The sequence below is a fragment of the Vigna unguiculata genome, chromosome 6 (assembly GCF_004118075.2).
Source record: "Vigna unguiculata cultivar IT97K-499-35 chromosome 6, ASM411807v1, whole genome shotgun sequence".
In the NCBI taxonomy this organism is placed as follows: Eukaryota; Viridiplantae; Streptophyta; class Magnoliopsida; order Fabales; family Fabaceae; genus Vigna; species Vigna unguiculata.
Genome location: NC_040284.1, coordinates 18726505 through 18754188, shown reverse-complemented (window position 1 = coordinate 18754188; position 27684 = coordinate 18726505). Strand labels below are relative to the sequence as shown.

Sequence of the window (27684 nt, the reverse complement as noted above, 5' to 3'; positions counted from 1 at the left end):
CAAAACTATCAAATGACCAAAACAGAGAAAAACAAAGAAACCAGAGGTGACTAACTGCACAACACTACGTACAAATCTTGTAGAAATACAAGCACAGAAAAATTACAAGATACATCTGGCCTTGGTCATCCAATTTGGATAATGCTTTATGAATCAATAGAATTTCCCAAAAAGCCTAATGGTAGACCTTCAAGTTATAGGGTCACTGAGTTACTGATCGATTTAGACACTCCAGTTGAATTCCATGAATTTCTGAATTAGCAAAATAATTAATAATTAAAATATGTCCATGCAGATAGCACTCTTCGCAGCAATTATCCAAGTACTATATTATGGTCTTAGTGGCAAGTTTTCAACCAGCTGCCTCAGGTTTTCTGAACAATGATAAAATGCTCCGCCCAGTTTCATGTTCCAGGGTTATATTAGGTTTGGTGACATCAAAGCGCAGTGGAATGAGTTTCTGAGTCAGTAGAATTCAGCTTCCGATACCGATCGGTTTAGGCCTAGTTTTAAAACACAGGATAGAACGGTACTTTCATCGAGTTTACATACTTTCATCGAGTTTACATTTGTGACAACATTAATAAAAGCCTATAAATATGATGCCCCCCATTTCATGTATGGATAAGAAAGAGCAGGGTTGAATTAGGCACTGGGCAGTTGCCAAGAGCCAATGTAAAACCTTTTTTTAATCTTTTATATATGGAACAAATAGAATATCAATTACAATTGTAGAACATTTGAGACAATACGAAAAAAATATTTAATAGAAGACTTTGTTCAATATAAATTTAATGGAAATTTGATAGTTCATAAAACCCATTGATGACTAACACATGTAACAGACCTACCTAATACTGGTAAGATACGATTTAATGTTGCCAAACACACACCACTATAATCATAAGAACAACAGTAGACTTGTTTAACAAATCACCATTCTCATTTGAAACATTAAAATTCTATTCCAGAGAATGTTAGCTCTCCAGATCCAGTCAATTCCCATTACTTATAAACAACAAAGCCTAGGGAATGGTGAGCTAGAGAGAATGAGAAGATCCATGGGCGCATGACCATGATTAACCTAGAAGTAAATTCTATACATACAATTACAGAGTGATTCGAGCAATAAAAAACTGTGACACTGGACATTCCCTCACAATTCTTAATTACAGAATCTACTTGTGCCCTATGTCAATGAAGCAAAGTCGCAGACTAGCATGTGACGACTAAACAGTCTGGGTGTAAAACCTTGAATATCAACCCTCCAGTTCAGTACTGACAAAATAACTGATTTATTGATCTATTGAGGGTAATAAGATGCTTGGTAATGATGTTGCAGACCAATACCACCAAAGGTTGAGGTTCTATCATAATAACCACCAGTTGGCACATGTGGCTCTGATGAGCTTAGATGAGAACCACTTACATTGGGGTTGCCACGGGGACCCATTGGGACACCATCATGGCCATAATAAGATCCGGCTGAAGGACCTGCATATGGAAGAAATTTTGGGGTAGAAGCCATCATGCCAAATGGCATGGCTGACGAGCTCCTATAGGGATTTGGATGCTCTGGAAACAAACCTGATGGATGGACACGAGGTTGCTGGTAATGGTGCATTGCTGAATTGACATTCTTGAGGACAGCTGCAGGAACAATTGGAGCAGATGCACGAGGATGCTTGATCCTAGGCTGCTGCTGCTTTTGCATATTCCTCTTTTGCTGTTGCTGCTGCTGCTTATGCTGAGGTTTTGAAGCAGGTGCTGCAGTAGATCGTTTATTATTTGTCTTCTGCCTCTTTAATTGCTCTATACGCTGCTCAACGGTGGCTCGTAGGTGTTCAGATTCAAGCTTATAATTCTCAATAATCTTGATCACCAATTTCAGTGTATGAATTTCTCTAGCAGTACTCTCACTCTGCAAACATACCTCAATAAATATAGAGTTTTATTTTAGGACACATGCATTGACAAGGTGACACACTTACAGATGAATTTCCTTCTTCGGAAAGTTTTCTAGCAAGTTTCTTAGCTTCATCCACAGCAGCTTCCAAAACAGGAACAGGTGGAATCTGATCAGCAAGATTAAACTCGAGAATATACTTGACAGCTGGGATATGTTTGTCCTTATCTATAAGTTTCTGAACAATATCTGCAAAACACAAGTATAGCCTTACCAATGAAACTACATAAGAGGGTAACACCATAAATTAAGCCTGTATGTCTCCAATATACATATGTATATGTACACACACACACACACACACAAGTTTATTGTTCTTCAAATCAAAGTTATCAAACTTGAGAGTTTAAGTAAACTCATGGGAGCTTCATAAACTCAACAATGGGAGACTTTACTTCATAATAAAATACCTATAAAAAACATAATAATTCAACGTTTTAATTCCATAATAAAACAAACTAATAAACATCAACAGTAAAGTAACTAGCAGTGGATAGTTCTAAATAAGTTCAAACTATACAAATTAGAATAACAAAGCATTTTTTCCACAAATTCATTTTCTGAAATTTGGGAAAGGACAAGCAGTATGTTCAACCAAAACTATGATCCAAAGTACAAACAATAGAAAGTAAGGTGGTGTGCCAGCTGTATCTGAACTATTTAAATAGTTCAGTGACAATTTTTTTTCTTTTTCTGTGGTGGGGGGGGGGGGGACTTTGGAATCGGAGTGTGGAGAGTGAGGTTCTCTGTGTAACCTCAGTAGATAAAAGAATTGTAATTCTTTCAGACTCTCGTCTATTCCTACTGCAGTGGCAAGAAATGGATCTGGGTATAGCAATAAAGATTGACAAGAAGAGTGTGTTTTTCCTCTTCATTGAATACTAGTTTTATCAGTTAACTTCTAGGGAGATGCAATGCAACTAAAGTCAGTCCCAGGAAGCTGAAATTATGTCCAAGGAGCAACAGTTAGCAATTGCTGATAAATTCCAAAGACCAACAATAGAAGAATAATCATAGTGAGGAAGAAGAAATTGAAGTGAGGAATGAACAAAAAAACTGAACCGCAGTAGGGAAGAAACAAAGGAAAATCAAAGCGAGTAAATGATCAAATCCAATTCACAGATGAAGAACACTGAAGAAGGGGATGTGGTGATGGGCATCACGAATGGAAAAGGAGATACGAAAAGAATAATGAACTGAAGGGAAGTCGTGAAAAGCAATAATGGAAAACCCTTACTGCAGATCTTCTCCTTTTTCCTATTTCTGCAAGCCAAACGACAAAGACAGGGATGTTTCATTTAAAGAAAGCAGCCCATAGCTGAACTTGCCAGCTCGGTCCTAAACTCGCTAGTTGGCTGAGTTCATCCGAGTTCACCATGAGCCCACTGAGTTTACTATAAAATGATTCTACTACCTAGTCAACTTGAAAAGGAACAGTAGTTCGATAACCATACTCCAAACGGGAAAAAAACTGATTCATGCCGAAAGAAAACAAATGATGCTTAATTTTGGATTTTTACTCTTCTTTTGTCCTTTTATACATTAACTAGACATCATTTTTCATCATCAGGGAGAGAGTAATGGAAACTTTCCCTGGATCATCACTAAACCTTGCCAACACTGTAAACTGTCACTGTTAGTGGAAGATTCCAATTTTCAATGATTAACCAAGTCAGCCATCTTATTCACCATAAAGGAAGGGAGGTAAACTACACAGAACCTCTTGTGAACTATGTCAACGGTTGCACATTGTTAACTAATTTTTATTATTTATTGAATAGCTTTTATAAAGCTTCCTTTTTGGATGTATCTAGTTGGTACTAGAGCAGGTAAGATCCTGCATTACATCTTCTTCGTTACCTGTCTGGCCACTATGCACCACTGCCACCATCAATCACAATTTTCTCAAGGGAACCTAAGGTCAGGTGTGCCTCAAGGAGCGTAACCCAATTCAAGAAGTTGCATGGCCAAATACTCAGGTACGCTCTCTCACACTCAGGTTTTATCCAGCAATCTGCCACACACATGAATCTCACACACCACCCTCCACTTGTCGGAATCTCAACCAACCATCTCCACCAGCTTCATCACCATCTTCTGGGGACATCTCTGCCCTTAATTCTTGGTTTCAATCTACTTGAAGTTGGGCACATTTTGGTTCTCCATTTCTCCCTTTAGCAGCATGTTTTGTGCACTAGAAATGGATTTTGCAGGACCTGTTCTTCCTTTTTCTGGTACTCCTACCATTACAATTGTAAAACTCAACTAGAAAAATTACTTGTCTTGTTCTGCATCACTGCAGATGTGGTTCCTAAGTCAAGGATACCAAGACCATTTGGAGAAGGAAGCTATAGTTATTCCCATTGAAAATAAATCTCAGTGGTACAGTGGTTAAAATAACACCTACAGTGTCCTTTTTTTTCCATGTTCATTCCCGTACACTTTAAATTTTAAACTAATAATGACATTGTTTTTACCATATTTTCTGATTACACATTGCTTCCTGTTTTAACCATTTCTTTGGTATAATCTTCAAAACAGAAGACAAAGGTTAAACAAGACCCCCTTTTCTATTCAAGTCATACTACTTGCACATACAAAGCAAGTGCATAACTCTATCTACCATTAATTTCTTTATCATTCATCAATACACAACTGTTCTAATAACCCTAAGTGATATGTGTGTGCAAAACTAATATCCAATAATCATTTATCTTTCAATATATATTCTAACGCACAACTATTTTAAAACACCAAACTCCAACAACAACACATCAATCACATCATGCTCCAAGCAATTAAAATGTCAAACACCATCAACTCATACAAAAGCCAACATCCTTACCGGGAACTTTCTCTGTCAACCCGATCGCCCGGCACAGCTCTGGGAAATCCTCATTGGCGGGGGCCACGACCGAAAAGTCAACAAGCTCATCCCAGCTGAATTCAGACACCAAACCAAATGAAGCAATCAAATGCAAAAGCCCCAAAGCTTCAAACACGTTGTTATCATCACCCACCAACTTCTCTTTCCATGCCTGGGCCAACTTCACAGCCCTCAAACTGGCCTCAGCACTCAAACTTAGAGCGGCAACCCTGAATTGCCTCAACAGCACAACACAACTCTTCCTCATATTCCTCAATTCCCATTTCTTCAATCCGTTACCATCTCCATGAAACCCCTCCAACGCATCCAGAACCATCATACCCGCGTCCGGCGCATGGCGAAACGCACCGGGAAGTTCCGCCTGAACCCTGGCCATGTCCAAAAAATTGTCATTGACGTAATTCCTCAACCCCACGCCGTCCATTTTCTCGCAAAGAACGACCAATTCGTTTCCAGGCGTAACCGAGCCTGGAACGGCGTCGTTTTGGGGGGACACCCCAGGTGAAGATTCGACATGATTCGATGATGGGATTTTAGGGTTTGATGAAAAATGTGCTTCAATAGGGGTTTGAGCAGGTGGGTCGGGAATTGGGGTTGTGGTTAGGGTTAGGATTTGGGATTGGAGGAGGTGGAGGCGGTGGGAGAGAGAGTGGTGGAGCGAGGTGAAGTGAGAATCAAGGTCTGGCCATGCGAGAGGAAGAGGAGAGAGAAGGGATTGAAGATCATCAAATGCTTTCTTCAGATTCTCTTTCTTGGAATCGACCAGGTTCAGTGCCGTTGAGATCGTGTTCAGTGTATCCATTGTTGGGGCTTTGAAAATTCACAGGTACATTCGAAATGGAGGTGCTTGAAGAAACTATGAATATGTTATTTTGATGAGTAAAATTGGGTTAAAAATAAAATTTAATCCCTTAAATCCAATATTTAAGGAAAAAAGAGGTTTTAATTTTATAGTCTTTTTTGGTTCTAAGTAGTCAAGGATTTTGTATTTTTTATTTTTGTATTTTATGAAATATAAAGTATAGAAATTTAAAAGAAGGAATTTTAAAAATTTACAATACTTTATAGAGTTAATGTTGGAAAGAAGAGAACAAGATAAAAGATTGACACCGGAAGACTTTTTAGAACTAGTCTCTGTACCGTGCACACATCCAGCATCCAGGTTAATTAGATTTTAGTTTTTTTAATTATTATCAAAAATACATTAAATAAATATTATGTGACATATTTAAATAAAAAATAATGAATTTTATTAATGCATCGTATACGTATTTTTAGATGTTCAAAATAGTATTCATAATGAATCGTTTTAATGATTTAAATATTTGAATATTTGGAATAGTTGTATTGTTTGTATGTTTCGTTTATTGTGAATTTATTTAGTGACCAAACTCAATAAACATGTAACAGGGAATCAATTTTGAATTTTAGCTTTAGAGTATATTTTGTTAAGTGTACTCAGACTTGGATGCGAAAAAAGTTCGTATTTGTGAGATTTGTGGGTATTTACGAATAAAATCCATAATGAGTAAAAAATAGATATTGAAGATCGATATTCGTGAGTAACGGGTATAAATATTTTGTATACTTGTATGTTAACAGGATATATATATATATATATATATATATATATATATATATATATATATATATTGTATTATAGTATCCGTATCGTGGATACTTGTATCCGCTATAATCAAATTTAAATTAAAAAAAAAAACTTATTAAAACATTAACATATTGATTTAGAATAGGTTATTTTTTATCAATTGATTTTAAAAAATCTCTACTTATCTGTAAACTGTCATTCAACACAATTTAAATGAGTTATTTTCACTTTTTAAAAAATTTATATAAAAATTATGCATTGTATTTTTATTTGAATTTATGATTAAATTTTTTTTATTAAATATTAAATTTTTCTTTTGTAAATAATCGCGGGTACCCGTGGATATTAAAAAAATATGTTGATATCTGCATAAATATAAGTACGGTACGAAATGAATATTTATTTAACGTATAAGATACAAAAAAGTGACTACTTATACTATACCGGTCTCATTGAGACAACGAAATAAATCGTGTATAATAAGAGTAATAATATATTATTCGATAAGCTGAGTTGTCAGTATTAAATATGGATTGATATTGCATCATGTTATTTTACTATATTTTAGTATTAACATTTAAAATATTGTTTGTTTGTGCTAAATAGGTATTAACTTAAATTACTTTCATAAAAATACTCATTATTCTATCACAATAATTTATTTATTTCAGTATTTACATAACACTAATATGTTCAAATATATATTAATATATTTACGTGATTGTTCTTAAACAAGCATGGAAAGTTTGCATCCGAAATGTAATCATGATAAATATATTAACGAATTTATGCTTCAAATGTTGATTGAGGTTAAAAGGTTGTGCTGAAATTGTAGAATTCACAATCCTAAATTCAAATATATTTCTCATTATCCAAAATTTATATATTGTTTCATAATAGAAGTTGAGGGGAAAAAAAACATCATTCTTATTCTCTCAACTTGGTCATTTTCGCAAGTGTAACAAAATAAAACTCATACTTTCTCACACTTTTTAAAATGTCTACGATAGTTTTATGTACCCGACAAACATGTTCTTTCCTAAGAACTTATCTCTTTCTTTCCACAAGATGATAGTTAATATTTATATTTTTTTTTCAAAAACACATTAGAAGGGAGAGTTATGATAAATTATTTACATATTTAATATACTATAATATATTAACCATTTTGCTTGGCAAAAAATTTGATTAGATGGCATGCTGAAAATTTTCACTTGTTCAATCAGACTCGTTTGGATAGAAAGCATGAAATAGTGAGGAAGAAGAGTGTTTTGACAACTCTGAAAAGCGAACGAAAAAAAATTGAGGATCCAAATGAATCTTTATCCGAAAAAATAAGAGAAAAAAAGGGGACAAACACAACATCATCATCATAAATACACACGCTTTCACGTTTATCTGTACCTAATTTTTAAATAACTAAATTATTTAAATTTTTAAAATTGTAATTAAAAAGGTAAAATTGAAAAAAAAAGTGTACATAGTAATAGAAATAGCTGTAAATAAAATAAATTTTATTTATTGAAAAGAATATTATAAGTAATATTTTGAAAGTAGTTACTAAAATGATAAAAAAATAAATATTTTTTTATAATGAATAGTTATTAATAAAAATAGTTACTAAAATTATAAAACTGAAAAAATAGTTTGTTTATTATAAATAATTATTTAAATTTAAAAAGTGGTAGTTAAGAGGTAAAATTGAAAAAACAATAAAAGACATCAAAGAGATATATTATCTTTATATTTAGTTATAGAAAATTATTCTTATTACCTTATTATTATTATTATTATTATTACTATTATTATTATTATTTATTATGTTTAATGTTTCAATTTAAAACAATCTCATAATCAATTGTGAGAGGTTGTGATTTTGTAATCAATTGTAAAAATTCAAGTCGAGAAATAATGTAAAAGAATGGATTGATTAGGCATAATAATGAACCACACAACTGTAAACACAATTCATTCACTTATTAATCAATAAAAGGAATTGCATGATCTAACTCTGACATCCAAAAAACCAAAAACACATAGAAATGACTCATTCTTTGGACAAATCACAGTATCGGCATGTATTGAATTCAATATCTTTATGATTTAAATAATTGGAATGTTTGTTTTTCTTCAAAATTTTAATGACAATGCAGTCTGACGTGGCTCGTTTAGGCCCGGCCTGCATTAGGCTCGCACAATGCGGGCTGGCTCGCCCTGTCCCGCATATTTTATGCGGACTGTAAACACTGGCTCGCCCCGTACATATCTTGGTCCGCGGGTCTATAGGCTGGACCGCTTTTTAAAAAAAAAAGAATTAATTTTTTTAAATTTTTTTATGATAAAACTTTCAATGTTTAAAAATTGGGAAACTTTAATAAGTTCATAAAATTAAGTAAAGACTTTAGGAGATTAGATGATAAATTGATAATTCAACATTTTCATCATATTCATACTATGACATAGACAATGTATTCTTTAAATTTTAGCACATTAAAAAATACATAAGACTTGTCTTTTCTAGTTATACAAGAATTTGAAATGTTAATGCAAGAGTCCATAAAAAAAGTAATTAATATACACAAGTGCAAGTTGTTTTTTTTTAAATTTTATGTGAACTTGCGAGCCGATTCGCACGGGCTACGGACTTATGCGGGCCAGGCCACTACGGGCCTGCGGGCTCACAATCCTGACCCGCCCCACATTTTTTTTACGAACTTGCGGGCTGGCCTGACAGGCCAAGCCCTAATTGTCACCCCTAATTTTAACTAAGTTTACAAATTTTAAATTATCTTAATTGAATTTTTTTTTAAGTATGTATTAAATAGGTCATTTCTTTTATATACCGTCCAACAATATTAACTCTAGTGTCAGTGATTTTATTTTTATTTTTTTAATTATTTTTTATTTATAATGAAATAAAATTTAAATTTTTATTTATAAAGGATGAAAGTTTAAACAAAAAGTTGGAAGAGATACATCTCCCAGTTTGCCATTAATCCTTTAGAGTTAACCTATTTTATCACTCTAAATCTTTCATTAACATCATAGATTTATCACCCCTAAATATTTCACTAACATCGTGGGAGAGGATCAAGCTTTTTCTTTTTTTCTTTTTCTCTATCTTGTTCTTCAGTTTTATTGTCATCTGAATTTTTTATTGTGGGCTATTTTTATGTTTAGTGTTAGATCCTTGTTCATCTAATTACTAAGAGTTACATAATCCAAATAGATTTTGCTTTCGAAACTTGTTAGATTGATTCAACACTTTCAAGTTCACCAATATTGTTGATTCATATTCATAGTGTTTACGTTTGTTCTTTAAAATTTTGACAAGCTCTTCTACCAATTTTGTTTAGTTGGTGTTTACTTCTTGCGAATTCTTTCTTATTTTTGGAGATGTTTTTACTTTTAAATGAAATTTTTTGGTGGATGCAATTGAGGGTGATTATAGCATTTTTATTTCAAGAGTTATTCAATTATAACTTAATCTAATTTTTATGAATTTTATTGTGGTCTTACCACTTTTTATGATTTTTTTTAGTTTTTATTTCAATATAAAGATTTTGTAAGATTCACATTCCTATCATTTCATTTGGTTGTTGGTATAAATATATATTTTCAAGACACAAACGTTATTTTTTATTTATGAGCTAAAAATTTGTTTTTTTTTTTTTATGTCATATCAACATATTTAATAAGGGAATATTATAAAACAAATGTCTTAATCGTATAATTCTTGCAATGAATATTATCTCTTAAGCATTATGATTGAAGTAAATCACTATTTATTTTTTTACAATTAAAATCACAAAAAACATTGTCGTAAAGTAAAATAATTTGGAATAGTTAAAAGAGGAAATTGCTCCATATCTATAGTTAAAGATGATCTAAAATCATTTTTTTCACAGGTCTAACGTGAGAAAAAACAACTATCCTTTTAATGATGGTTCAATTATGTTTTGTGAAGTTATTCAAAATATTTAATTTTTAAATTTTAATTTATACAAGCATTACACATTGGAAATTTTTAATTTTTTTTCAAAAATATTTAATTTTAACAAAATGGGTTGGACGTCAGCCCAATGTCCTAAAAGTTGCTGATGGGTTCACCCCTCTTTTGTCAAACGAACAACCTATTGATAGATAGGTAAATAAGTTGACTCATTAATTTACCATTTTCATTTCAATAAATAATTTTTTATGAAGTGTTTAGACATATGGTTCTTACATTCTAATTTAAAAAAAATTAATTACTTCTTAAGAATCAAACAAATGTTTGTCATTGTATTAAGTTATTTAGTAAGTTCAATTCCTTTAATATTAACCATAAATTTTTATTCAAATTAAATTTAAACCAAGTAATTAACATATCCTGGGCATTTTTAGCAAACTTTTCAAATTAAATTAATTTTAAGAAATGAGAAGTTGATATATTTTTTTTTATCTGATATAGTAAGTCAATTCCCAATGTATAATTTTGATAAATCAGTAATAAGATGGGTTAAAACATCCAGTATGTTTCCCTTCTTGAATTTTTAAGAATGATACATTTGGATAATTCAGTATAAAAAATTACAAAAATCATTTTTCATAATATTATTAATAACTCAAAAGTTTAAAACAATTGGTTCATACGTTATATATATATATATATATATATATATATATATATATATATATATATATATATATTTATGTTACATAACTTTTTTATTTCTATTAGAATCAAATTTATTAAAATATTTTATTTGGATAAAGATTTTAAGAGAATAATTCATTTACTTTCTTAATTTAAATTCTTTAAAACAAAATGAGTTCTTTGCCTAATCAAATGAGGGATCTCAAAATACTTTGGACCTAAAAGTTTTCTCTTTGAATGGATAGTGTCAGAGTTAAAGTGTGTTTGACTCCATTATAAGATTGTAATTAACTCTTAGATATAAGAATTCACTTCAAACCTAAGGTTGAAGATTGAATCGAGTCACTTTAGGTCGAAGATCGAGCCAAGTCAACTAGGGATGACTCAACTCTACCCAGCCTAGACCGACTCAGGTCAACCTTTAACCCATGCTGACTTAACTTGATTCTTTAGCCTGGTCGACTAAAGTTGACCTTGTGTAAGACCCGTGAAAATCAATTTAATTAAATAATTAATTAATTAGTAAATGTGGGTAGAAAGAGCCTTTATGACATTAAATGTTAATTATGTGATGTGGAAAAGTATTAGCTCAAGTGGTTGAAAGTATTTTATTGTGTGAGAGGACTTGGGTTTAATTCTTATGTATGTCAATTGTGTGTATTTGATTTATTATTATTTTGATAATATAATTGTGACTATTGAGTGATATTATAGTCATAAAATTATAATAGTTATCACTAAATATGACTTGGCATAGTGATTGTGCTTGGACCTTATGAGTGGAAGGTCACAGATTCAGACCTTGTTAGAGGTAAAGTAGACTTTAAAAGGGCATGATAATTTCGTATGGAATGTGTACAGGTGAGTCAGCGGAGTGCAGGGGCTACCTGGGCTTTTGAAAGGATTTTCATTTTTTAGACTTTTGATGTAAAATTTATTATGTTGAATATTGGTGGATTTTGTAATGATGTAATTGCGAACATATGAATTATGCTACAGTTAAAGTTCTGTTTTAATTTTCCCGCGTTTTGGGAAAGGGACTTATAATAAATGTGATTTTGAATTCCTTATTTTTATTTTATTAGTTAAACCCGTAATATCCTATCGGGATGTTACACCTTGGCTTACTTCTGGTCTGGCATACTTGGATCAACCATCGACCTTAACAAGCTTGGCTCGACCTTTGGCCTAGGCTACTTGGCTTGGGTTGCACGGCCCAAGCCAACTTACCTCAATCTTCAACTTGGACTGACTCAACTCTAAGCTTTGAACCTACTAACTTGAGTCAACCTTTGGCCTAAGCCAACTTGGGTTGACCTTTTCCTAAGTCAGTCTTCGACCTTAATCGGGTTGGTTTAACCTTTGGCTTAGATTAACTCAACTCAACTCTTTGGCTCAAAACGACTTTGTTTGATCTTTGGCTGGTTTGACCTTTAGCTTAGTCTAGTTGGGCTAAATTTGTTGGTCCTATCAACTTGGTTTGACTTTCGATCTAGATCATCTCAGCTCAATCGTTAACCTCAATCGACTTGACTAAGGCTTCGACCTAAGCCAACTCGACTCGACTTTTGCTGAAATGACTTTAGTCGACCTATGGCCCAAGTTATCTTGCATCGACTTTCAGCCTTAATCGGTTCGATTTAACCTTCGACTCAAGCTGACTCGACTAGATTCTTCGGCCCAACTGACTTAGGTCAATCTCTGACCTAGGTTAATCAACTTGACCTTTGATCAAATTGACTCAACTTGACCTTCGATTGGGTTGACTATGCTTAATTTTCAAATCGAGTTGACTCGACTCAACCTTAAGCTTGAATTGGCTTAAGTTGACCTTTGTCCTGGATGGACTCAACTCAACCTTTTAACCTACTCTACTCTTACTTTGATATGAGTGACTTGACTTGATCTTCAGTCCAAATCTTCTTAGCTCGATATTCAACTCAAACCAACTCGAGTTAACCTTCGGACCAAGTTGACTCTTTTGAATTTCATTACTCTTTTAGCCTTGTGGACTTTTTCTTGTGGGTTTTTTTGGCCATATACATTGTTTTGGCTCCAACCCACGGACCAAGACCAAACCCTTTGAGTTAAACCAAATGACTAGCTTTACTCTTTCTATATATTATATACACATGTACATATTGAAAAAAAATTAAATTGTTAAATTTATTTTAATATTTAAATTAAATTAATATTTTATGAAATATTTAATTTTAAACTAAATATTTTTAAAACGAAATTTTATCTATTTAATTACTTTATCTAAATAAAAAATTAAAATATAAAATATTTTAATTATCTTATTCAAACAAAAAATTTAGATAATGAAAAAAGATTGAATACAAATAATTCAAATATCATATATATTACTTTTTAAAATTGTTGAAATTTATGGAATAAACATAAAGTAATAGTTATATTATTATTATTATTATTATTATTATTATTATTATTATTTTGTTATGGATCATTGTCTCCCATGGGAAGAGATACACAAAACTTCATCTTACTTTGCAAAATGGGCATATTGAAGATGACAATTTTATAAGAAAAGAAAACACACTCACATTATTCTCACTTTCAGAAATTATATAGGGTGGATGAAAAGATATATATGTAATATCTCTCAACATGTGATCTCTTCTTCACATGCATCACACCACAATTCCATTCAGATATTTCTTCTAACTAATATCACCAACAAAACCCTAATGTGTTGTGGCATAATTGATGAATAACTTTGTCGATTTCTTAAGCATTATGATCATGAACAAAGTTAGACTAAGATCTATGCATAAGTAGAAACTAATATCCATCAACATTTAAAAGATTAGACTATTTTTGGTGCAAGAACCTGATTAAAGAAACAAACAACAAAAAAGACATGTTAAGTTGTAAAGGCAGCAACTACAATTCCATCGAAACAATTAAGAGCAATAAAACATTGACAAGGTTGTGCAGAAAACCAGCAAATGGTTTCTGATACTGCTCATTGTTTTGGACACAGATTTGTTAAAATCACATGTTGTTTGGTGTATCCTTTATTAATTCCATGAAGAGCAAAAGCTAAACCTAGGATCACGGGAGAACGCAAGCCTTCACAGTGTTGAGGATTCATATCTTTTGCCAGTTAATGCAACACATGCTTTGCAAGATTCATGGAATAACACCACATTTTAACTCATTTTCAGCCATCAAAATAAACACTTGAACCTTTCAAACATGTTAGGGTTTTCTTTTCAAAATTCATTTTCATCAACCATGACCCAAGAAGAATATTGTTTAATGCTTTTACGTATGATTTGAATAAAACGTTGCATAATTCATTTTCATAAGTCATTACTCAAGAAGAATGAGTTTTGATGCTTTTGCATGATTTGAATAAACAGTTTCATAATTCATTTTCATCTTCCATGACTCAAGAAGAATAAATTTTGATGCTTTTACATGATTTGAATAAAAAGTTGCACAGTTCATTTTCATCCGGCGTGATTCAAGAATAATAAGTTTGAATTTTTTACATCATTTCTGAACGGTTGATAATTAAGTAAGTTTAAATTTCACATCAAATAAATTATAAGAAAGTTGAGCACGAAAAACCATAAATATATTGTATTAAGATATTGAATTGAAAGTTATGTCAGTTCTTTAATTAGACTGGACCCAAATCTCATTATCTCTTTATTGAATTTTCTCTTTAAAAGACTCATAATATATGTTATAGAATTGCTATATTTATAACAATGAAATCATGTTATAGAATATATAAAGTAAAATTGTCATTTTCCTGATTATGAGATATATTATTTCTTTATTTACTACTTACTTATGTTTTAAAAATTCAACATTTTAAACCTACATTGAAAAAATATCTATACCTATATGTAAGTAGATATCTCTTTTCGATGTCCACATTTTCTTTCCAATTTTTACCCTTTAAATATTTTTTTCTAAATTAAAATTATTACTTTACTAATTTTACCATTCAAATGACTGTTATGTTTCTTAAATTTAATGATTTTTCTCAATTTTAATTTAATAATCTTTTAGTTAAAAAATTACCTACAAAATAAATAAAAAATATTTATAGAAAAATTATAAAAATTATTTATATTTAATTATAATAAAAATATTATTATTAATTTTATTATTTTTTTACTATGATAAAAGAAAGTAAATATGCATGCTCATACAAATATGTTTTCAATTTTAAAAATTCACTACTCGTCCACTCAATAATTGTAAAAATACAAACACATAGCCGAAATAATTGTATTTTAAAATGAGCTACTCATTTTTACTATTAAATATTAATTATAATTAAAAAGTTAAAATAATGAACAAGTTTGAGAAAGATGATTTTGAAACTATATTAGAATTGTGATACAAACCTTAATTTCGCTAATAAATTTAACGAGGTAATTTGTGATTGTTTACTAAAGAATAACTATTAGTGATGGTTTTAAAAATCTTACAAATTCGGTAATCTAATTAAAATAAATTAGTAAGTAATTGGTGCATTGTCACGTCACGGATGATTTCACCCATATATTTATCAAATTATTATAAATAGTATGAAATTTGATTAGATACTTATTTATTATTTAAAAAGAACAATAACAATACTAATTAAATATTAAAAAACAACCATTATGATTATTATATATCTGACTACAAATCAATTACACATGTCTTTATTATTATTAATGGTATGTGAAAATGTTCTTTCTCAACTTTTCTTACACTATTTACTAGAAATTGAATGAATTAATATTCAAATTTAGTCTCAAAAGTTGGATAAGTTACATTAGGAGTCCAGATTCTCTACCAGTTTTTTTATTGTCCTTTATTGAACATTAAAAATACACGTATTAATATTTTAAATATTTTTTTAATATATTTTAAAACGTTAAAATTAGTGATAATCAGTGTCCTATACAAACACAGTAGAAAAACAACTCAGAAAAAACTAGGGGTGGCAATGCGGACCGGCCCGTCCCGTTTAGGCCCGCCCCGCATAAGGCCCGCACACCGCGGGCCGGCCCGTCCCGCCCCGCACACCGCGGACCGGCCCGTCCCGCCTCGCACATTTTATGCAGGCCGCATACTCTGGCCCGCCCCGCATATACATTGGCCCGTGGGCCCGTGGGCCGACCCGCTCTTTTTTTAATTTTTTTTATGATAAAACTTTCAATGTTTAAAAATTGGGAAACTTTAAGAAGTTCACAAAATTAAGTTAAGACTTTGGGGAATTAGATGATAAATTGATAATTCAACATTTTCATCATATTCATACTATGACATACACAATGTATTCTTTAAATTTTAGCACATTAAAAATTACATAATACTTGTCTTTTCCAGTTATACAAGAATTTGAAACGTTAATGCAAGAGTCCATAAAAGAAGTAATTAATATACACAAGTGCAATTTTTTTTTTAATTTTATGCGGGCTTACGGGCTGGCCCGCACGACCCGCGGGCTAGCCCGTGCGGGCTGCGGGCCTATGCGGGCCAGACCCGCGCGGGCCCACGAGCTCACTATCCTGGGCCGCCCCGCGTTTTTTCTGCAGGCCTGCGGACCGAACCCGCAGGCCAGGCCCTAATTGCCATCCCTAGAAAAAACCAATAAATAGATAGTGCCAGATACTCATCCAAATATGTACAACATAATCAAATATTATATTTTAATTGTGAATTATTTTGACTAATTAATTGAATCATAACTCAAATATTTCATTTTACAGGAAAAAAATCCTTAAATAGAAATCAATGTTACTTGATAATGATCTCAAATATATGACAGGGAACCACAACAGTTGAGTGAAATATATACTTAAAACAATGATCTTTTATCTAAAAATGAAAGGAGTATCATAATCTAAATTCATGATTTTCCTTATATTTTTATCAAGTGATTTAAAACACTATCTATGTGTTATTGTAGCTTTATCCAACAATAATATTATTGACTTTATTAATTTTATAAGCTCAACAAGTTTAATTGTCTTGATATATTACAAATTCATTTATTCAACGTGGGATCAGAATATTGAATTTCAAGTGTGTTGTTCTAGCTAACAACATTAATATAAAGGAATTTAAAATTTTCATTGCACATACAAAAAATTCATAGTTGAAGTGAACAAGAGATTTAATCAAAACTATTTTTTTAAAGGTATTATAAAAGTTATTGTCAATTAATAATAAAAGAGCAATTCCACTTCGTACTATTATTAATTACTACAAACGTTAACTATAAAGCAAAAATTAATGTATTCCAGTTATGGTTTGTTAGTTCTTAATTAAAGATAAAAAGGTAACCTTGCTGATTATTATTTGTTAATTAATTAGTAATCCATGAAAATTGATAATTAGTTAATATATTAAATATAATTACCAACTGAAGTATAGTATATATTTATTAGAAGAATTTTTACACATCTAAGATAATTAAATAAATCTTGAAATTGACTATAAAACATTAATATCATATTCCATTTATACATATACAAGCTTATTCTCTAATTAATTTATGATATAATCATTTGGACTCTAAAATGATGAATATGATTTAAGGTTCATATGTTATTTTGCAACAAAATTTCGATCTCAACTAAAATTTAATTGATACCAGTTACAAAAGAAAATTGATTAATAAGCATATATACGAAAGAAATGTATTTTGTTATAATTAATGTAACAAACAAACTAGTACTATTTATAAATTCAATATAATTTTCTTTGTTAAGAAATTCATTAAGTTTGAGGAATTTTAATTTAAATTATAAAAATATAAGTTGATGCTTGCTTTTACAATTTATTTTGTAATTAAATTGTTTGTTCATTTTTATTTTTTTATATTCAAAAAATATTAGTAGTTAGTTTTTGAATTGAACACATAAACAGGGATGACAACTGACGAGTTTCGCGTTATCTCATATTCATCCCCATATAAAAAAATTGTCCTCATCCTCATACTCAAATTCAACGGGTATCAAACTTTTTTCTCATTTTCATTTTCACCAGTTAATGGGTATAATTTTGTAGTCATATCCATACTCATTTTCTTATTACTTCAATATTAATTTTAATTATTTTTTATAAAATAATAATAAATTACGGTAAAGAAAACATAATATTATCAAATATTCAATATTAGGAGGACGGTTGTTTATTTGATATCAAATACTTTGAAATAAATTATAATTGTTTACATTTTATATTAGAATACTAAATAAAATTTTATGAGAACCAAAATATTTATTAAATTTGCAAATATTAATGAAACCTAGTTGATAAAATTTAAAAATATTTTTAAAAAATATAAAAGGAAAACAAATATTCAAATTAAAATATATTTTAAATGTTTGTTTACTTCAATTTTTTAAATTCTAATGAATCTCTTTTTTATACACTAATAAAAATTATAATACATCACTTGATCAAAATGATGCAAAGAACAAATAATAAACATAATAATAAAATTTTCATATAGATTTTATATCTTTTGAACTCCAATATATGATGGTAAAAAAAATTCATGGTAATTACATTAAATTTTTATATTGTAGTAAATAAAAGTTATTTATTTGTAAGGGATAATGAAATTTTTATTTTGTATTTCTTTTCGTTATTATAGTTTACCAATTAGAAAAATATCATGTAAAAAACAGTTTCTGATATCTAATAACTAACATCTATAATATCTAATATCTAATCCTAATGAAATTACCCTTTTAACTAACGTACCCTCCTTGGTTTTGTGTATATATAGTTTCCTCCAATACCTCACCCTTTCTTGTTTTTGTGTCTCATTCTACTTCTTCTCACATACTTGTTTCTTCAGCTCCTCTTTCTTCTTCAAATAGCATTAGTTTTTTCTTCATGGTAATCATCTTCACTTTCTCTTTCTCTATTCTGCATTATCTTCTGTTATCAATTTCTCATGTAATGCTGCTAGTCTGCTCAATCATCAATGAATTGATTTCTATTTCCTTAGTTTCCTCTTGGATTGATTTTGATCTGATTTTCTTGCACACCAACTTGCCATTTTTTTTCTCTGATGTGGAAAGTAAGAAACTTTATATGAATTTTGATGATGGGGTTGGCTACTTTCTTCCTTTCTTTTTTTTTTTTTTTTTTCTGTAACAAACCAGAGTAACAGATGATTTGTTCTCTGAAAACGAGACCTAAGAAAGAATGTTGTGTGCAATTATTTAGCTTTTGGCATTTGATTTTGATGGTGTTGTGATTAATGTTTGGGTGGCAGATGCCAAGTGTTAAGCCTGATGCATCTGAGAGAGACTCAGAGCCATTTGTTGAAATTGATCCAACGGGAAGATATGGCAGATACAATGAACTGTTGGGATGTGGTGCTGTGAAAAAGGTGTACAGGGCATTTGATCAGGAAGAGGGGATAGAGGTGGCATGGAACCAAGTGAAACTGAGGAACTTCAGTGATGATCCTGCAATGGTGGAAAGGCTTTACTCTGAGGTGAGATTGCTCAGAAGCTTGACCAACAAAAACATCATATCCCTTTACAGTGTTTGGAGGGATGAGAAGCACAACACTCTGAACTTCATCACCGAGGTCTGCACCAGTGGGAATCTGAGGGAGTACAGAAAGAAACACAGGCATGTGTCCATGAGAGCCTTGAAAAAATGGTCCAAGCAGATTTTGGAAGGGTTGAATTACTTGCATGTTCATGACCCTTGTATCATCCACAGAGACCTCAACTGCAGCAATGTCTTTGTCAATGGGAACACTGGCCAGGTAACATTCTTTTTCTTCAATCTCAAGTTTTATCTTCAATCAACCAAAGGAGAAAAAGTAATAAAAATTCTGAAGCTTTTATATCTGCACCTGTGATTTTGGTCGCATTGTCAAAGTTTTTGAAGTGTCTGTGACAACAATTGTGATTTTCACCGACCACATTTGCAACAAAACCAATAACAGACATGTAAAACCTTGGAAATTAGATTACTAATGCTTATAATCATTGAACTTAAGCAGGAGGTTAATTTCTCAAACAAATCTCAATACATTTATGGTTCAACCAGCATAGTTATAACTTCTGTTGTTGCTGTTTACTGCAAGATGTCACAACTGAATTTGTTTTGTTTGATCTATATTCTCAGGTTAAGATTGGTGACTTGGGTTTGGCAGCAATTGTGGGGAAGAGCCACTCTGCACATTCAGTTCTTGGGACACCAGAATTCATGGCACCTGAGTTGTATGATGAAAACTACACTGAATTGGTTGACATATACTCATTTGGGATGTGTGTGTTGGAGATGGTAACACTAGAGATTCCTTACAGTGAATGTGACAATGTTGCTAAGATATACAAGAAGGTTTCATCAGGTGTGAGACCTCAAGCCCTGAGCAAGATCCAAGATCCTGAAGTGAAGACCTTCATTGAGAGGTGTCTTGCTCAACCAAGGGCTAGACCTTCTGCTGCAGAGTTGCTGAAGGACCCTTTCTTTAATTTGCTTGATTGTGATGAAGATGATGACTCTAATGCTTCATGACCAAAATTGTCTCATCTGTAGTTTACAAGATAACATATTGATGTGCTGTATTGTTTCTATGAAATATGATTTATCCTTTTTTGAGTTGATAAGTCAATTGGGGTAGGCTTGATGACTATGCCACATTGCTTTTATTTTTATTTTATCTTCTTAGTTAGGGTGTTTAATTGGATAAGGGTTGAAGAATCTGTGAAGAAAATGAAGATACATGGGAAGTGGTTGGTGTGAGAAGTTTTCTGTTCTTTTCTTTGGGTAGCTGATAAATTGGACCAGTTCTGAAGAGTGTGTTGAATTGGAGATGTTGTCATTTTGTACATTGAAATATTATGAAATCTTCAATATTTATCTGTAAAATTTGCCAGTCTTATGTGTATGGGATGCAACAACTGAGAAAATGAATGGTGAATTGATTCTGTTCCATGCTTTTACAGAGTAAGGTTTTCTGTGTTTTATTGCATCCTCTTAGTCATGATAATCAAATCTTGGAACAATCAAAAGCAATGGAAATTGGAATCTTAAATCATTCGATTTGAAGTCAAACTTCTGTGTAGTCAAATGTTTGAATAAGGGTTTGGGCAAAACCATGCAGGATAATAGGCTAGCCCAGAAATGATAACTTCAACAAGCAATTAGGGTTGTTCAGATTTTGAAAATTGGCCTAATTTAAATGCATCACATTTATTTTATTCAGTTATTAATTATTGTTGTAATTTACGTGAAGAAAAATTAAGAAAAAAATTGATAATACAACATTTTAAATTGAAAAAATATCAATTATTTTGAGATAAAAAAAGCTACATATAATTTGGACAAAGGTAGTATAGTTTTAGTCTTTTTTTTTTCTTTTTTCTTTTAACAAACAAGGGCTGTGTGAGATTTTGACTTCAATATTTAATTTAATTTTAAAAAAAGAATAATAAATAATATTTTGATTGGTAGGTTTTCATAGGACGGCTTCCAATAGCTGGAAAATCATATTGAAAACAAAAAATTGCCTTTGATATCGGACTTTTAGATAACATAATACTCAAGAAAGAGTGTGCATCAAAGTTTGACCAATATAAATAATTTTCTTCTTTCACCCTTTTTCACATTGCTCAAACGTTCTTCGTCTTCCACTATCATGAAAAATATAAAAAAATGTATTAAATTATGAGTAATTTATATGTTGCAGTACATCCAATAAATTTAATCTAATCTTGTCTAAGAGTCGAGGTCAAACGTAATTTAAATACTTTTTTCTCTCTCCATCTTTCGAGATGTCTTTTAAGAACAAAATCGTAACGAAGTTCCACACTCCAAAGTCAACAATACCTCGAAAACGCACTATCGTTGTTCCTAACAATACTGTCATACTGACTTAGATCGGGTTGGAACAATATACAATTATGTTTGCTATTTTTTCTTTTTGAAAAATTGACTTGAGATATTTATCTATAATAAATTATGAATTATTTATATAAAATATTTAATATCACTTTCAACTACTCAAAATTTTAATACCAAATATTTGTGTATGAATTATGTATGGTCAATTTTTTTTAAATGTCACTCAACTTTTTTATTTTTATTCAATATAAAAAATTTAACTCATTTAAATTTTTATGGAATTAAATTTAATTTATAACTAAGTCTATTGGACTTTACAAATTGGCAGAAGAACAATTTGTTTTGAATAGATTAGAAAGTAAAAGAATAGGCGAAGCTTAACTTAGCAACTAAAGGGTGTGGGAAAGTCTACTCCTCGTTCTTCTTCTTCTTACCTTTCTCCTTCTCTCCAAAACTACCCAAGATAATTTCTTCTCTAATACCAAATTTTGAGTTATAACTAAAGGCTTTTCTTATTTCTTTTCTCATCATGATGTGGGTCTTCGGGAATCTTGAAGTTTTGAATTGGATTGTTTAGTAACTATTAAGACTTGAATTTTGTGGTGATCAAGGAACATTTAAGTGTGTACTTTTTAATGTTAATGGCGTGATTGTATTATAATTTTTGATGATTTTGTTTGTGTTGAAATAAAAATAGATTTGATCCATTATATAATTGTGAGAAAATATTATGGAAGTGATGATCTAACATGATTTGAGTATATTATGAGTACCTATCTATGTTAATAACATACTTTAACTTTACAAAAAATAAACATAAATAACTATTATAAAATATCTATTTACTCAATGCTACTAATAAGAATTTCCAACTACCAAAAAGTAGAAACTGGCTAAAATAAATCTTTCCAAACATAGTTGAAACAACAAAGACATATTTTAATAATTAAAAATTAGTACATGTGTCATTAATAGTAATGTAATCTTATATACAAACTTGAGCATGTAACATTGATTTTTTTTTTCATTTTAATGTCTTAAATGCATGAGATATCAATTCATGAAAAAAAAAATGAGGAGAGAAAGTGGCGTATCATCACTCACTATTTGTGATACTTGATTGTGAAAAGTCTTCTTCTCTTTCTTGATATGTGTAAAATGTGTTGTCCTTTTCCTTTTGTTTAGCTTTTATTGTACAAGTTTTGATCACTTAACTTCTTTTCCTTCTTTTACCTTTCCATAAATGCATGTGAATGCATCAAGTTATAAACTTAAACACATTGAGTTGTATGAGACATTTTATTAAAATATGTATAAATTCAATATCTTAACACAACTCTAAATTATAGGGATAAGAAATTACTTTTAACTTTTCAAAAATTAAAATTTAAGGGTTGTTAATTCCAAAACTTTGAGGCAAAATTAAAATTTCACTACAACAAAAATCACTTTAGACAACGGCATAAAATTATGATATAAATTATAAAAACTGTGGTTTAAAGATTAGACCACAATTTTTTAGGCGTGGTATAGGTGAGTGTAGCTATAGATAATAGACAACGGTTTTAAGTATGACAATATTTTTAAAACCGTTGCTTAAAATTCTCACAATAGACAACAATTTTACATGTTGATTTTATACCTTACCTATGTTTTTAGACCACATTTTTACTAGTTTTGCCCACATAGTTTAAAGCAAAAATTATATAATCATGGACTTTCATGATATTTATACATCATTTATAAAAATGTTGTTTATTATATGTTTAGGCTACATTTATTTAGCCGTTATCTATTTTAGTGTGGTCTAAACTATAAATTGTTGGAATGTTTATTTTTATTTCAAAATACAAATTGATATTTTTAAAAATGAATATATAGTCATTTTAACTCAGTTGTGTTAAACTTTTTTTACTTGTTAAATGGTGTTTCGGGTTGACGTTTGAGCCTTTTATAACATTTGACGTGTTTTAGTTCAGATGACAACCTAAGATGTTGTTTAACATGTCAAAAAATTTAGTATCATTGAGTTAAAATGGTTATATTTATTTATTTTTAAAGTTTGAAGAACAAAATAATAAAATGTAAGACAAAAACAAATTTTAATTTTACATTTAAATTTAAATATTAAAAACATTTAATATATATAAATATTTTAATATTTTTAAGTGTCAAATCATCATTTTAAAGTACTCAACATATTAACATTTTCACGGTTGTTACTTATTATTAGTTCATCACATAAGTGAAGATAAAAAACGAAAAAAGTTTATTAGCAGATTGAGAGATAAAAACAAATGTTATAAACATAGAACTTCCAATATCTTTAATAATTTTATATCACTTAGAAATTAGACCGAGTTTAAATATATCTTTATCTATAACAATATATAAAGATGATTTCCTCTTTTGTGTCCACATTTCAAAATATAAATCTTATTCTTTAAAATATAATTATTTATTAAATTTTTGAAAATTGATGTTACTTTTACAATTTTTTTTCTATTTATCAACAATTATTCTTTTATCTTTTTTTATATATTTCACTTTATTTTTAATAAATAAAATTTTATTTTATATATTAACTTAATAACATTATATTATCATCACCTATTAATAATATCACGCATATTTACATATTTAAAAAATGTTACATATAGACGTTAATCGTTTATGTGTGTACGCTAGTTTTTTTAATTTTCTTAAACTTCTTAAAATTCGTGATAAAAATCTTGGACTCAAAATTAGATAACATCTTCGATATAAATATTGATCTTAAAAAATTATTAAGAAGGGAATAAAAAATTAAGAAAAAATTGAAAAAAATAAAATAAAATTTGACTCTTGAATAAACGAATTCCAAAAGATTTTCTGGTATACATTACACTATTCCATATTACGAATTCATTGATAACCAACTGATGTATGAAACATGTATTTTGTAAATAATATTGTCACAAGTTTATTTTTGAAAATTTTCTTAATCAGTTTATTATGAAAGGAAAAATTTGTTCCATAACTATCACAGTGAAAATACATTTTTACAAATATAAATAACAAATAAAAGCATTCTTTTATTCGCTTCTTAAAAAGTTTTTGTAATATATATATTTTTTAAGGGAAAGATCGAGATAATTGTTTAATGTCATTCTTTTGATATATGACAAAAAGAAAAGAATCTTATGTTACAATTGTTATTCATTATCACTTCTTTATACATCAACTTATAATTTATTCTTTTAAAGTGGGTGATAAAGAATGGAATAAATAATTGTATTTTTGTTTTTCTTTTACACTTACGTGATTTTAATTTACAAAATTGGTCACTTCTTGTAAATAAATAATTTTAATTTATTGAAATTCTATCAAATGAGCATTTTAATCTTAATAATTACGAATATACAACTTTTATCACTCCCAGACCTCTCATATCTCCTACAAACATTTTTATTAAATCAGATTTTTAAATATAGTAAATTCTTATTATTTTAAATATTCTTTATTTTTATTTTTGTTATAATTTTGGTAGAATGAGAAAAATATTCCTCTTAACTTGTTTTATTACATATTTAAATTTTGTTGTGTTTGGATATTTTTGGTCTCTAAATTTTAAAACAATCTTGTTGCTCGCTTTTGTAAATTGCTTTGAAGATGAGTATTTTGAGAAACTATTTTTTTTTTATAGAACTTTAGGCTAAACTATATGAATGTGAGAGTGATGCAGTCACACAACTTTAAATTTTATGCAAGAATGGCTGGTTGAGAATTTGTTTGAATACTTCGAGCTTAAATTTTGTTGAGGTTTGTATGATAAATGATTTTTTAAGCATGTTTTTGAATTGGATATTCTTATGGATACATTAATTTGTGGGCTAGATTATGCATACTAATTATAGAGATTTGTTGGGTGGAGTTTTAAATATATTGTAGATAAGTAAAGTAAATTTATATAACCTTATTTATGATATATTGTGAATATGAGTATAAATTTGCATACTTTAAATTAAGGGACAAAAGTATATTTAAATTGAGTAAATAATGACGTTTGAGCAAATTATGTTTTGAATTAATTATTTGAATTGTTTAAAAGTTGTATTATTAAAATGCTTTTGAAATTATTCTTAAAATATGGTCTGATTGTGTTGTTAAGGTCGATTTATCTAATATTTTTACTTAAGCAGAGGATTTTTGCTTAAATAAAAATAGAACAAAGACCAAACCATACTCTCTATCCTATTTTTTTCACAAGAAAAAAAATAGAGTTGAAAATAATCTTGTTTTTTTTGCTTTGTTTTCGTTCAAACCAAAGATTTTTTGTTCAAATGAAGACCTTTTCATTCAAGTAAAAGCCACACTAACTCAACCTAGTTTCTATCCAATTTTCTCTCAAAGATAATAACAATATATAATTTTTAATTTTATTTTATACTATCTTTTGTATAAATATATATATATATATATATATATATATATATATATATATATATATATATATGTATCTTTAGATTGTATATTTATTGCTACAATAAGTTTTTAGAAGCACTTTTGTTGAGTTTATAGTATAGTCGATAATGTACTGAAATGGACTAATTTCAAAATTTACTCACCAAAAACATATTTAACCCTTTAATTTCTAGTTGGGAATGACAAATAATACATATTCGCCTTGTCCCTCCTAATACTTGTCCTAATACTCATCATCATTTCCGTTTAAATTATTAAAATACTCTGTGTTTTATACTCGCTGCCTTATACTCATCCTCGTCTTGTTTATTTTTTTCACATGAGAATGTTTAACTCTCAGCTTAAGTATTTAATAGCATAACCTTTCATTTATTAGGTAATATAAAAAAAATCTTCTTTAGTCTCTTATTATTAACTTTTGTTTGATTTGAAAAATTCTTTTTGTTTTACTAAAATATTTTTCACTATCTCTTAAGAGCTCAACTAATTTGATATTTGATTTTTTTTTTTAATTTCAAAGGTTTTTATACTTTTTTTTTGCGATTTCATTTGATGGTTTATCAAATTATTTTTGAGACACACATTTGGTCATTTTTATTTGTTTTTTATTTTTATCATGAAAAACACTGTTTTTGTATTTTTTTTATAATTAATTATTTATATTTTAACTCATTATCACAAGTGGAATTTTATTATTGTAATTGTACAAAGAAATTTTATTTACTATAATATAATAATTTAATGTGATTGTCATGAATCTTTTTTATCACCATTAAACATATATTGAAGTTTAGAAAATGACAAATCCATTTTAAGTTTCAATTATTATTAGTTTAATCTTTTTTTTTAGTGTAATTTTGTTGAGGTGGAGTATTATAAATTTTAATAATACACAAAAAATAGATTTCATTAGAATTTAAAGAATGGAAATAAAAAGACATTTAAAATACTTTTTAATTTAATATTTATTTTCCTTTTTTAATTTTTTGAAAACATTTAAAAAAAATTTCAACTAGGTTTCATTCATGTTTGCAAATTTAATAATTGTTTTAGTTCTCATAAAATTCTAGTTGGTACTCTAATAATTTGAAATGTATACAATTATAATTTCTTTCTAAATATTTGATATTGAAAAAATAAGAATAGCGCCTTTTGATATTGGATATTTGATAATATATGCTTCATTTACCGTAATTTTTATTACTTTATAAAACTGAATTAACTAATATTGAAATAACAAGAAAGCGGGTATATGC

At 29.3% G+C, this 27684-nt stretch overlaps 2 protein-coding genes across 2 annotated transcripts; one reads left to right on the top strand and one right to left on the bottom strand.

The window, feature by feature from the left end:
- Positions 1-871: 871 nt before the first annotated feature.
- On the bottom strand, positions 872-5725 carry LOC114188193 (truncated FRIGIDA-like protein 1). Its single transcript, XM_028076750.1, has 3 exons — positions 4812-5725; positions 1992-2155; positions 872-1921 (listed from the first exon to the last, which is right to left on the bottom strand). The coding sequence occupies exons 1-3, from the start codon at positions 5653-5655 to the stop codon at positions 1304-1306; spliced, it is 1626 nt and encodes a 541-aa protein (XP_027932551.1). The 5' UTR covers positions 5656-5725; the 3' UTR covers positions 872-1303.
- A 13184-nt stretch (positions 5726-18909) lies between these two features.
- Positions 18910-21052, top strand: LOC114187597 (probable serine/threonine-protein kinase WNK11). Its single transcript, XM_028075882.1, has 3 exons — positions 18910-18991; positions 19374-19877; positions 20243-21052. The coding sequence occupies exons 1-3, from the start codon at positions 18989-18991 to the stop codon at positions 20633-20635; spliced, it is 900 nt and encodes a 299-aa protein (XP_027931683.1). The 5' UTR covers positions 18910-18988; the 3' UTR covers positions 20636-21052.
- The last annotated feature ends 6632 nt before the right edge of the window (positions 21053-27684 follow it).